The sequence below is a fragment of the Canis lupus genome, chromosome 5 (assembly GCF_003254725.2).
Source record: "Canis lupus dingo isolate Sandy chromosome 5, ASM325472v2, whole genome shotgun sequence".
NCBI lineage: Eukaryota > Metazoa > Chordata > Mammalia > Carnivora > Canidae > Canis > Canis lupus.
Genome location: NC_064247.1, coordinates 73,139,887 through 73,154,318, shown reverse-complemented (window position 1 = coordinate 73,154,318; position 14,432 = coordinate 73,139,887). Strand labels below are relative to the sequence as shown.

The 14,432-nt window shown below is 41.5% G+C and overlaps 1 protein-coding gene across 8 annotated transcripts in view; it reads left to right on the top strand.

The window, feature by feature from the left end:
- The window catches only part of WWOX (WW domain containing oxidoreductase), a 952,589-nt gene that overhangs the window by 237,661 nt on the left and 700,496 nt on the right, over positions 1-14,432 (top strand). For all 8 annotated transcript variants that reach the window (XM_025426929.3, XM_025426925.3, XM_025426924.3 and 5 more), the window contains one exon: positions 12,709-12,797. In XM_025426929.3, coding sequence (XP_025282714.1) covers positions 12,709-12,797 — 89 coding nt within the window. The remainder of the gene's footprint in view (positions 1-12,708; positions 12,798-14,432) is intronic.

The window sequence follows — 14,432 nt, the reverse complement described above, 5'->3', positions numbered from 1 at the left end:
CCAATGTGATTCATTCGTCCCATTTGGCTATGAGAGAGGAGACCACAGAGCAAGTCAGATGTGACTGTGGCCATGTGCCGATGCCCAAACCTGCATGCTTTGTGCACTGAGGGGACAGGACATCCGTCCACTGCTTTGGCTCTGTATGCAGGTGTTGGCCTCACTCTGACACTCTTCATGGGCTTCCCTTCCCTTGGCTTCTGCTTGGACTTTATTTCCTGAAGCTGTCCTGGTTCAGCTGTCCGACAAGCCCTCACTGGCCCACCTCTCTCTCTCTCTCTCTCTCTCTCTCTCTCTCTCTCTCTCTCTCTATCTCTCCTCAAGAGCATGAAACTATCCAGAGTAACCGGCTTCAGTGGAAAAGCAGTTATCACTAACCTGATATACCCTACTGGGCTGAATTTTTTTAAATTAATTCAGAAGTCATAATGGCTATTGTCTCTCAAAGACTTTTTCAGGCTTATTTTACGCTATTTGGGCTTTAGGATCAATTTTTTTTTTTCAACTCTCTGATGTGCCTGATTTCATTGCTGTCAGCTGGAGGATTCTTCTTCCCTTAGCACACGTCTTTCTTGTAATGTCTCCATTGAAGCAGCATGAAGAAGCCCCTACACACTGACCTTTGGCTTTTCTCTTGAGCTTCTGGCTTGGCAGGTACTTGATTGGCCTTTCAAGGGGTAGACAGAAAACAGTTTTACCAAGTGATTTCCAGTGTATGACACAGATCCACATGGATGTCCCTGATCAACAGGTGGCTGTTGTTCATTTGGTGAATAAATATTCCAGCTTTCTTCACCTGGGGCCCCTCTGGCCCTAGGAAAATAGTATAATCTACATTCATCATAAGGAAGGAGAATGAAAATACTCGCCGCCTAATTCATAAGAGGAACAGCCCTGGAGTTACACATCCTATTTACAGGCCTTTGGTAGAAGCCTGGATGCTCCACCCACCTCCATGTGCACTGGGAAATGTACTTTCTGGCTCTACTCCTTTCTCTGCAAACCCCACACTGTAGAAAGGGGAGAACTATTTTGAGGGATTCTAGTCTCTCTTTCCATATATACAACCTGGAGGTGATTTTTAGAATCTAGTCTTTTGGCTTCTGCCTTTTAATATGTAAATTTAAGTACATTTATATTTCTCATGAGTATGGTTATATTAATACTCATTTCTGAATTTTATTTCGTGTTTCCTCTCTACCAAGTGTTTTCCTTTATTATTAAATTTAATTATTTTGGGATACTTTTTTTTTCTTTTTGGATACTTTTTTGGATTGATCCAGTTTCTTTATATCTCATGTATCCCATATATCCCTCGCCTGCTGCTCGTTTAGAAGCTAAAAGCTCTTCCTTCTGTCCTTCTCCCCTTCCTTCCTTCACTCTCTCCTTCATTCTCTGTTTCCTCTTCTGTCTTGCTCTCTCTCAGAGTCACTCTGGCAATTTCTATATACATACCTAAATTTTCTCTTACAAAGTGTAAAGTTATTTATATCTCTCATGTTAACTAAACCATACATGATTTAATGACTCAGTGAAATCTCCCTTCTATAAAAAATACCTTCCTTGTTATTGTTGTTTCAGTTCTGTCTCCAACCCCTTTTTAAACATAATTTATTTGGTTTTGCAGCTCATGTAAAAGATGCCCAGCATTTGGGGATCACTTGACTGTGACCTTTCTTTTGTGTGTGTCCTCATCTGTTTCTGCCTTTATGGGTGTTTTGGTTGGAACCTAGAAGAGGCTGCTTAGACACATGCCGCCTCATTTTTCTCTGAGGTGTGTGTGTATGTGTGTGTTATCTTTTCCATATTATTTGTTGAATACTTTGCCTTGTTTTTGTAGAACTTTTGAAAGGTTTCTCCCTTTGGATTCATCCATAAACTAAAAATAACCACCATGGTCACTTCTCAGCTTTGATAATGCTGTTCCGTGTTTACCGCATGCTTTGCATATCAAGTTCATCTCCATCATCCAGCATTATGGCCAAGCCTGCCAGCATGAAGCAGCAGGAGAAATGCCCGGCTTCCCAAATGGCTTATGGAAAGCCATTGCTGCTAATATCATTAGCCTAGTTTTATCTCTCCTTCTGAATTTGTCCTAAGTTTGGTGGTACGTTTTTCATTCGTTTCCTCAATTAAATCCTGTCTCAAAAACCTGCTCTGTGACACTTGCTGGGTATCAGGTATTTGAGACCGAATTATAAAACTTTGCATTTTAATTTACTATAAATGTCAATGTGAATTATTGGTTGTTTGGGTTTTCTTTCATGGTCTCCCTCAGCATTCTTGGGAATGGCAATTGTTAGAACCTTTTTGGAGGACACCCAGCAAAATCAATCAAGATTTAAGATGTGGACATCTCTTGATCTAGCAATTCTACTTCCAGGAATTTTCTCCTATAGAAACTCTTCAGATATTGTGAAGTACAGGTATTGCATCATTGCTTTCAGTAACAAGAAACTGGAAAGAATATAAAATAATATTAATTACAATAAAAGCAATGGTTAACACTCCCAGAGCATCCGTATAATATAATGTGCTTTTCATGGCTCCTATCTCCCTGAATCCTCACAGCAACCCTGAGGAGGACAGTCTTCTATGATTTCTTTTCTTATAGACAGGGAAGGTTAGACACTGGGAATTTAAGCAGTAAGTTCCCAAAGCTAGTGAAGGTTGTGGAGGGCTGTGTTCTCCTAAGGGGATCAGTTTTTAATAAATGATTGAGCAGCCCCTTCAATGACCTAAACATACTGGTTGGAATAGGTGGGAGTAGAGTTCTATTAAGATACATCAGATTATGTATTAGTTGGGAAAAACAATACTATAAAATAACATGTAAGCTACAATACTGTGTTTGTAGGAAAACATTGTTGCGCCATGTTTTTGTATGTGTAGAAATTATATTCGGGAAGGATTTGTGTCACGCTGTCATTCTCATTATCTTTGAGTAGTGGGATTTGGGAATTGTTTTCACTTCATAAAATCACTTGTGCATTATTTGTACTTTCACCAGGGAGCCAGTTTGATTTTTACAACCCATGATACATTTAAGTAGCTGAAGACTGACTACTTAGCCTGGGTCAGAGATCCTCTCACCAAACTCACACGTACAAGTTGGCACTGTTGACATCTGGGGCCGGTTGTCAGGGTACTACCTATTTGTTGTAGGATGTCTAGTAGGATTGCTAACCTCTACTGTTAGATGCCGGTACACCCCTCCAACAAGCTGTGGCAACCAGAACTTCTGCAGACTTGCCAGATGTCCCTTCAGAAGTAGAGTGCTTCTGCTTGAGAACCCTTGAGAGAGATGCTGTCCAATCCATGTGTGGTATTCTCCATACGAAAGATTCTATTTACAATCACTTCTCTCCATCTGAGGTTCTCCGAACTTCATGAGTCCTTTGTGAGGAATTCAGAATCCTCTAAACCATAGCAGAGAAATCTTACTTTTCTCTTTATATTCAACTAAGCATTCTTGGCTTGCCACCAGGTAATCAATGGGCGCCAGATCTCTGTGTTTTCTACTCTGCATCTCTTTGTGAAATGAGGGGGGAGTGCACTGATACTTCTATCTGTGACTTCCCCAAAAGAGGGGGTTCCGATGCTTAACAAGTTTCATGAAGAACACAGCTATTAAACATTCAAAATATATATACTGTTCCTGTTAAGAATATAATTATACAGTAAATTAGCTCATGTCCAGTATGTTGCCTTTTAAGCACATCTTTGATGTTTCCAGTACTTACATAAGATATAGGGCCTGTTTATTAAGAGTCTTCAACTGTGTATAAAACTAGAGCAGTCAAAAGTAATGGTGTCTGCTGAAGGATTCTTTATCATATGAATTTACCTTTAGTCATCTATTATTTATTTCAGCTATTTTATATGCCATTATAATAAATATTATGACAGAGAAAGCTTTTATGCTTCAACTTATTGTAGTACTCTTTACTTGCCTGCAATCCTTCAGGAAAATGTAACCATGCTTTACCTATAGTTAACGTAAATCATCACTTACATTAGAATGAAAAATTCACTATGAAAAAAGGCTCTTTCTTCAATAGCAAGGCATAAATGCACAATCATGTTGACTGCCAAACTCCTGTGCCATCCGCTGTCCTTCCTTAAACTGTTTTTAAGCTGCAAAGTGAATGCATTGCATAGAGGGAAATTGGAAGGTTTTCGAATATTTTCACTCTCTTGTTAGTTTCTGGCAAGATAAGCATTTTTTATCCAGAGTGCAAAATATTGCCAATTACTGTCTAAGCATTTTTAATAGTTTTGCTTTACGTGGCATGTAACTCATACACCAGATTAAATAAGCTGTTACCCAGTGCAATTTCTCCTTGAATCAGCCTCACAATTACCTATAGATATTGATACAGTTATTTTATAAATTGAGTTCCAGCAACACAAGGCAAAATTTTTGACCTGTATATAATGAAGAAAGAGTTGTCATGATTTTGTTATTAGGGCTGTTTGTGTATTTTGCAAGGGAGGGGAGGGAAGGGTTAGGCCGTGCTCATGGGGACCCTGGAGTAGGAGTTGATGCTGAGGGTTGATCTAAAGGTTAGAAATGACAAATTCAGTCCGTATCCCTCAAGACTTTACAAAAACTCTTGGGCTTTGCTTAGGATTTGTTTTGGTTTTGTTCCCTACTTGGAGACATAGAACCTTCTCTAAGAGTATTTTTCTTGTTAAATGCATAGTGGTATGCAGACCAATGAAATGTTTAGAGCCAGAAGAGAGACTCTGAGACTCTCTTTTTCTCTGGGATGCCCTATCAGGAAGAGCATTTACCAGTGCATACTTTTGATGTTTAGGCTCGGCCAAGATTGGGCAAATTCCCTGTCAATTTACTCATGATCTGGTGTGGGTTGTTTGATGGAAAGGTACCAGAGCCGAAAGTAGATATGAGAATCCATCCACTTTTGCGCTCCTCAGTGAGGAGATTGCCATTTGTTGCCACCACTAACATCACTTAAATTATACTGGAGAAATTAGTGCTCTGAAGTCCCACATAGGATATTGATGAATTATTAAACCAGTTTAGTTAGGTCCGCATTGTAGTTCAGTGAATAATGTCATGTCAATATTATGCTCAGCGCCAGTGTCTGTTGCTGTTGTAAATGTGACAAGTCCTATTTAAGGTTTCAGAACATAAAATCAGGACTGAGAGTATGTAAAGTGGAAGGGTGAGAGACATCAGCATAATGCAATTAAGGCCCATTGGATTAGAATTTGCAGGATGCCATTAGCAATAAGCTCTGAATGTAGATTATTGCCTTAGTTACATTTTCTCCTTCAGCAATAGGCTTCTCTTGTAAATTCTAAGCGTATAAAATAAATATGATATAAAATAGACACAAATAAGAATATATAGATGATGTTAATTTCTTTATAGCTTCTTGGTGTTATATATGTTGAAGAATATGACGACAGGGGTACAGCGTAGTGTGCTATCCAGCAAAGATAAGAGTTCGGGAGCTGGCCACATCTCAGTTGGAAACCTGGGTCTGTGTCTCACTAGCCATGCTACTTTAAACTTTTATCAGCCTCTGTTTTCTAGTCTATAAAATGGGGGAAATGATTACACTTCAAAAGATTTTTCACATTACTCTTAAGTGAAAAATAAATGCCAGGCATATCATAGGTGCTCCTTATTTTTTTCAGCTTTTATAATTAATAAATGTATGTAAATGAGAACTTTTTTTAGAGAAGCACAGAAATGAATTCTTCTATCAGTGTTAGAGAGGTGTAGGTGCACACCCATCAAATCCTCCTAGATTGGCACCTTCAAGTTAGGATATACAATAGCTCATTGCCCTTAAACAGTAAATCTTGTATCTGCCATTGCATGGGATGAGCCCCTACTGCTGAAGGAGAATTTCCTCTGGGCATGCTGGAGGCTGGGCTCCCTGCACTTGCTCAGTGTATCTGGGTTTTTCCATCTTCCCAACCTCCAACTGTATTGTGTACTCTTCTTTTTGACCAACTCAGAGATGATGCTTTCAACACAAAATGAAGAGCTCTTCTCACTAGAGCTCCTGCTCTAGGATTGGGTCAAAAGTGTGAGTGTGGTCAAGGTGAGTGGAGGAAGCAAGGGTCACATACTAGATTTGAAGTATACTTACTTGATTAATTGAGCATGACACATAACGCCCAACAGCTCTTGGTTCCCACACCAAATGCTTTGGGTTCGTTACAGGGAGAAATCAGATTGTGTGGCGAACGCATCGATACACTCCCAGCTAATTCACAGGCAGTGTATAATTAATGATGATTTTCAAGTGAAAGTTTGTTTTTGAAGTATGGTTGGCCACTTGAATTAGTTACAAAAATACAGTCTTCTAAAGGCCTATTGCCATGAGATGTTATCTTTTTTGTTCTTCCACTGATGATAAGCAGATTATGAGTGATGCAATGATATGGGGAAGAAGAAAATAAGTAAAGGAAATAGAAGCTATGGAATATATATATATATATTTACCTTTAGAGGCAGAATTAGTGAATGAATTCACACTTGTAAATATTGTCTCTCTTATGGTTGACCAACAGCAGGACAGTATGCTGCTTCTTTATAAGGCACTGATAGACCTAGTGGGTTTCCTGGGGTTGGCCTTGATGTGAGGGCCTCTGGGGGGCAAAAGAGTTGAGGGGGAGAGAACAGGAAGTTTTTGTAGGCATTTTGGAGCATGGAAGAGTGATAAAATCATGGCTTAGGGTGAACGTTGGCTCTGCCACTGTTATCTGGGTGAAGTTGTGTAAGAGCTTTCAGAACTTCAGTTTCTACATCTATAAAATGGTGGGTGACAGCTGCCCCCATTGGGTTGGGGATTGGTAGGAATAAAAGGTACTATGCGGCAAGGACTCATGGCCAACCTTCTATGATCATTCCTGTTGGCCGGTTATGTCCCATTCAGCCCTTGCAGTGACGAGTGAAGTGATTCCATGCTGCCGCCGATGATGATGATGATGATGATGATGATGATGATGATGGTGGTGATGATGGTGATGATAATGATGATGATGGTGGTGGTGGTAATGGTGATGATGCTGATGGTGGTGGTGGTGGTGGTGGTGGTGGTGGTGATGGTGGTGATGATGGTGATGGTGGTGGTGATGGTGCTAACAAGGTATGAATGACAACAAAAATAATCACAATAAGGATATTCATTGCTAACAGTTACAGAATACTTGTCAAGTAGTCAGGCACTATTCCAAGTGCTTTACACAGATCACCTCACTTCCTGGTAAGGCAGGTGCTACCAGGATTTCTGTTTTATAGAAGGAAAAGCGGAATGTACAAATGAGAGATGTAACTTGCCCATCTGGTCAGTGCTGACCCAGACAATACAGCTTGAGTCTATGGCCTTTACCAATATCTTTTAGGTTCAAACCACTCATTGAATTTGGAAACTGGATTACATGGCCTCGGGGGGATTCAGCAAGCCCCCTTCTTCCTGCTTTGGAGTCAGATATCACCTCCTTTGCTGAATTGCTATTTATACTTTCTCTGAGTTACTTATGTTAATTTTATGAAATAATGAAGGGAGACCACAATTACTAATATGCTTTATTATTGAAAAATAAGGAGTATCATGTTTTAGCAGTGGCTTTCCGAGTAATGATTATAATAGTCATTCTTTAAGTGCCCCAGGGCTTATATACAGGATATCTCATCTTTACCCCAACCATACAAGGCCAATGCCCATTTTCCATTGAGGCAGCTGAGGCCGAGAGCATCCATATAGCTGCCCTAAAGTCAATGCTGCCAAGGCTGTGACCACACGGGGCTGTGGCTTCCAGGTCAGCCTGGCTCTGCTGTCTCTGCTGTGGATGACAACATTTCCCCACTTCTTCGTTTAAATACCGCATGATCCCCATATGGTTCTTTTGGTTTCAGGCGGTATCACATCTGAGTCACACTTGGCTAGTTTGTAGTCATAAAATGATATGAGAGATCACTCATTTAATGACAACAACTCATATAATGAGCAGTCCTTTTGGTTTGGCATTTACAGACTCTTGAATCACTCAGGCAGATTTTGGAACTTAATAAAGTCCAAGAAGACTTGGCCTATTGAGGGTGTCCGTGAATTGTGTCACCAGCAAGTGTCCCCGGATCCCAGGGAAATGGAGGAAGAGCATGTGGGTTGCTTAATTACTATGCTTTTCTGGCTGAGCCCGGGGTGTCGGGAGCAGGTGGGCTTCTCAGCTACTTAGAAGTTGCCTGATGCTTCATGTGTGGGATGCCACCTGTGCAGTTCTGTCTTAAAATGATGGGTACCAGCATCTGTATACATAATTTAAAATAAATTTACATTCTTATTCTGCCTGAGATGAGAAGATTGTATACTGGTGTGATTAGAGAGAAGAGTGAGGATTTGGGGAAGGGTTGAGAGAGGCATTTTATAGCATTTTAAGATTCAAAGCTCTTGGTATGAAGTTCTTCCTGTTAAACAAAGGTGGGTAGGTGGATGGATGGATGGATGGATGGGTAGATAGATCTGTCTATCTAGATGGCAAAGGAGAAGGGAGGGACATATGGAAGGTTAACAGTTTATTTTGGAGTTAGTGGAATTGTAGATGCCTTTTGTTTGTCCTTATTCATCTGTCTTTTCTGAATTTTTCTGTAATTAATGAACGTGTAAAATAGGAAGTAGCCTGAAATAACTCTGGAAAGGGCAAAGTCATGGACTGGGTGTTAGTCATTACCATTTATATATATACATATACATATATATATATATGTATATATATATATATATGTATTTCCATTTGTATTTTTGAGTACATGGAGGGTTGTACCTTCCTAAGCTAAGCATAACCACATGACTTGCTCTGCCAACAAAATGTGATCAGAAGCAACATCTGTACTGCAGGGTGGGGCCTTGAGATCCACTTATGTGCAGTGTGTCAACATTCTCGTCTTCACATTAAAGGCTAGTGATATTACAGAAGGTGGAGGCCCCATCTGCCTGGGACCCTGGCTAGCCACGGCGAACACGGTCTAACTGACCTGAGATGGGCATGAAGTGTGAGCAAGTAGTAATCCTTGATTGTTTTAAGACATTGAGCTTTGGGAGCTGTTCAGTAAGGATACTGAAGTGCCTCCTCCTGATTGGTATGGAGGCAGTTGAGTGAGTCATACTAATGAATTTGGATGGTATCTTATTGCCCATTGTAAGCTACAAAGGGGTTTGGGACTTTGTAAATGTGCTTGTTTTGCCAATCCAAAGAGCAGACCCTGCCCAAACAAGGCCTGGACTTCTCATGTTGTAGATGGCAAATGCTAATTTAACATATCTTAATTTAAAAAAACCCACCAGTTCTTTAGTGGTGGTGGAACAGTCTGTATCTTGCATGTGGTGATTGTTATATGTATCTTGAATAAAATGAATAGAATAAAATGTCATAGAATTATACACAAATATATTCCAAATAAAAGAAAATGAGTGTATCCCCAAAATGGTGAAGCTCAGGTAAGTCTGTGGTTTAATGAGCTGTGTTTGCACCACTGTTGATTTTCTGGTTCTGATAATGTCCTATAGACATGGATAAGATGTCACCATTGGTGGTGCTGGGAGGCAGGTGTATGGGCACTCTTGGTGCTATTTTTGCCACTTCTTGTGAGTCCATAATTAGTTCCAAATTGAAGTTAACAACAACAGAAAGTTGGTGAGTTAAAACCAGGGAAGTGTATTGTGGTCAGTTCCAGGTTCCTGGCCAGATGTGGCAGGAAAGATCACACTGGCAGATAGAGCCTCTTGCCTCAACCTAGCCCTCAGCAGTTTATCCCTCAGAAATGGGTTCTGTTTGCAGTGCCTCAGCCACTGCATCCTCGTTTAGGGCACATCTTGCGATAAATAGTTCTATAATGCTGTCAGGTTTGTTAGACAATCAGAAAAGCAACCCTTCCTCCTGGCCCCCAAAATGCACACAAACACATCCACCCTCCCTGATTCTAAAAGTGGTGTTTTTTTTTTTTTTTTTTTTTCCTTCCCTGAACTTACCAGATTGCACTCAATTTCTCTGCATTTCTCAGGGTCAGTAGCAGAAACAGGAAACCTGATGCCGGGGGCAAGAGAATTACCTGAGTAATAGTGTGTAGACTTGAATCACTGTCCCCAGGAGCCTAGTAACCCACAGCCTGTGGATTAGTCTGTTGAACTACTTGGTGGCTTGTGACCCCTTGTTCCCTCTAGATGTGTATGTTCTGATTTTGTTCTCATTGGTAGTGGCAGCTCTGTACCTTATTTTAAAGTGAAGGGGAAGGACCAGTGTAAGTTATGCATACAGAAGGTTATAGTGGCCCACTTGGCTGAGCCATCGTTTTCTTTGGGAGATTGCTTTGGGGTCACCATCTAGGAATGTTCTTACCATTTCATGAGGGAAATATGTATATGCATTTTTATGATACATAGGCTGCATATCCCTTAGGGAGTCCCTAAGGGGTTTGGCTGAGAGGAATGATGTCTTCACCATTTTCCCCAATACAATGAGTATTTGGGTTTCCTCTTGTGATACACTCAAAGTTCTGTAAGAGTCTGTGTGCAGCAGTCAGCATCATGCCCTAAGTGAAGTAAGGCTGAGGCCAGAGCAGGTAGGATGAGGGTAAAAAGCCACTTTATTTGCTAACTCTTAATGTCAAACTGGGTAGTGAAGCATTTATGAGGCATAAGAATCTATGAGGAATACAAGTTAGCCATTGACAGGCTCGGTACTCTGAAGAGATTTTAGTCATGGGACAGTTAATCAGCCATGCAGACAGGAGGTGAGTGGCATTTATCTCCTGGTCTGGAGGCCCAAGCTCTCTACACAGTACAATCTCACTCAAGGGCATTCGTTTTTGCCATCAGTGGTGTCTTTCTCTATAAGACAAGGGGTATGACCTCAAGTCATTCTGGATCCTCCACCTTTGTTCTTCTCTGGTCTTAGGAAACTCATAACAAAACCCATGTGTTAGCACATTCCTGGCTCAGGTTAAATGCTTCTCCTCCTCCTTCCAAAATTGGCACATTTGTGCCCCTGCCACTGTTACTCAAGGACCTTCAATCTACACTGGCCACCCTGCCTTCACAACATCCATATGCTATTGGGGCTTGGGGCAGTCATTTAGTCACCTTACATCCCTTTCCCTAAAACTGAGCTCTTTAGGAGACATACCCTGGATCCTTCAGGATCTAACAGCAAGCTGGTCTGATGCACTCTTCATTAACATCATTCCATCCATTATACTGCGCTGTAGCCCACCCAAATACAGTTCGCTGCAGACCTGAAAGAATTGGGCACAGTAGACATCTTATCTCCTTCTAGTGAAGTTCTCTCTTCCAGGCTGGATGTTAGGTACTTTACACCCATTCTCACAAGTCTGTGAGGAGATAATATTCGCCTTTTACAAATGAGGCTCAGAATGTGCAATGGCCAAGGTCAGTTGGCCTCCCTGCTGCCTCTGGCTAATGCTTATTGTTCACGGCTTGGGACTTGGGTTACAGCCCAGGATGCTAAGACTAAGCATCTCAGCATAGTTTGTGGGACCCCTCCCCCAAGTAAGACAGTTGAATGGAGCATGTGCATGGCAGTGCTGTTTGCATCTCCTTCATAGCATTAGAGGTACCACGTTCATCTCTGCATTCTCACTGTAACATCACAGTCTAGATGAGAATTCCCAGCCTTGCCGTTTGCTCGCTGGGACTTTCCTCACCTGAACAGGCAGTGGCCCTGGCATTCTTGGCTGTCCGTCCTTTGGAGGAAATGGGTCTAAGAAGTGATCGTATTTAATTACATACCCTGCAGCCCAGCCAGACTTAAAAACTGGGGGTGCCCCATAAACACAGAACAAGTTGGACGGTAACCCTGATCTTTCCAGAATTATGCTAGGATACTCTCCAGTGGAACATGATTGCTTCAAATCCTGATGCCCTTGGCCTTCCAGGTTCTGTCAAGAAGGGAATGTGGGCTTTTGTGTCAGGCATACTGAATCCTCACCCTTGACACTTCTTAGTTCTGTGATCTTTAATGAGGCCACATGTAAAATAGGGGAAGTATAACCCATTCAGTTGTTATGGGGAGGAAACGAGCTGGTGCATGGAAGTACCCAGGCCACGGTCAGCCTGGAACAGACTGTAGTTATTGTCATCATCTACATGTACCCCACCTATCTGGAGGGTTTTCTGGGTTGTGAAACCAGAGCTCCTTTGTGGGATCTAGGTCACTCGGGGTCCATTGGAATAAATGAGTTTTGCCTGCTTTGTACTTTCTCTAAATGAATCATCTTTAATTTTTGATGCAGGCTCAATGGAATCATTTCAGAACCTGCATGGCAGCTTTTGAGATTAAAATATCATCTACTGAATTTTTACACGAGCCAGGCTTTGTCCTGGCATTCCCTTATTTTTAGAGTTTTTATTTTAGGACACAGATTGAGAGGAGATGCTTCAGCCTGAAGACCCTTTGGATCCTCTGTGCACTGAGTGAAACAGCACAACCCCCAGCCTGTGGTTTTAGCAGATTCCCAGCCTCACATCCTCCCAAACTTGGCAGTAAAAGCCCTGTTCTTCCATTCATTCCAATGATTTATATTCTCTCTGGGCGTCTAATATTAAACAGGGGAATTCCGACATGTTCCATAACACATTTACTGTAACTTGATACCATGAACTAAACTTGCTGTTATTTATCATTTCTTTTTATTTTCTCTCATTCCAGCACAAAGCCAAGGTAGAAGCAATGACCCTGGACCTCGCTCTGCTCCGTAGCGTGCAGCATTTTGCTCAAGCGTTCAAGGCCAAGAATGTGTGAGTGTTCCAGTGGAGGGTTATAGATCATAATATCTTGCTATTGTAATGTCTTTATCAGATGAACACAATTGGGAAAACACCAATGCAAGGCTGTTGTGTTGTCCTGACGTCCAAACAGCAGGCTCATTTATATTGGCCCTGTTAAGGTGTACCGTATTTTTTTGACTTCTTGAGTCACCCTCATTATGAGATGTGTCATCAATCTAATAACAGCTCCCCCAATAAAAAAGGAAAGACACTATTCAAACACTAATAAAAATAGCTAATAAAAGCCAGCTGATTGTAGGATGTGTCCTGATCACCGATGTGTTTGCCGTGCATCTTAGAATCGAGGAAAAGCATTTTAATTGCATCCAGAACAAGTAGCCTTACTAATCCAGTCCTTCAAGGAGGCCGAGAATCAGACAGGAGAAGGTTCTACTGTTTCTACGTCTGCAACCATTTTATGCGGTGTATGAATGTGGTTCCAAAACATGGACTCATATTGTGAGAAGGTTACTCTTTTCTTTCCTTCTTTTTTGTTTTTCAGAATGCCCGAAGGAGGAAGCCTTAGCTAGGGCCTGGCAAGTGTTTATGCCATCACATGCCAACCTCCTTTCCTAACAGAGAGAGAGCAGACCTCAGACCTGGAGCTGGAGCAAGCAGTGGTGGCTAGCTCCATTTTAATTACAATATTTTGTTTCCAAGTGTTTATTTTTATGGTTCCCTCATATTGAGGGCAAGCAATACTGGTTTCTCATTTAACGTAGTAGTTTAAATTTCATTTAAAAAAATAACTGCATTTAATTTTTTTTTCAGTGAATTGATTTAAACATGAGGATTAAGTTAATAACAGTACAGGTGGTGCCAAGGATAAGATAGTTCCAGAAGTGGCATCAGAATGACTGAATTTGGGAGAATGCTGATAAATGACGAGTTGTCTTCGGGTTAGGCTGTGTTGGGAGCATTGGTTTTATAGTTCTCCAAGCAGATGACGGATATATGGGGAGGTATTTAAACCAGATATTCAGAAGGTACTATGTAGATCTGTGCCCGCAGTGCTGACCAGTGTCCAGTCTCTCTTGAATCTGCCTCAGTTTCTCACTCTGCTCTTGAACACTGTCAACAAGTCTGCTCTCTAAAGCCTTTTCTGGAGCAAGCAAGTGAGCTGAGTCCTTGAGTTTGAAATCTAGAGTCAGAGTCTTGAGTGCAGTTGCACCCTCCCTGTAAATGCAGGCCCCGTACTCACAGAACAAGTGGGTCATGTCCCGGGTGAGCCTACAGACCTGGATGAGCCTGCTGTGTGTGTTCTCCACAGTGTTTGCCAGCTGGTGGCTGCCAGCCCTTTCCAGAGCTCCCAGGCAAGGTCAGATCAGAGTACAGCAATAGCTTGGAAGACATTTGCTTGTATATAACTTCATCGCTCATTTATCCACTTGCTCATTAACTTAACACACATTCAGTGAGTGCCTCCAAAGCCCCAGCCCCTCTTCTGGGCTCTGGGAAGAGTAGTGGCCACTGGAAGCCTACTTCCCCTTGGACATGAAGCCATAATCTCAGAGGCCAGCAAGCAGTTTTATTGCTCAGAGCTGACTCCTCAACCTACTGTTTTGTGGTTATTTGGAAAAATAGTAATAATAATAGTAATAGCAG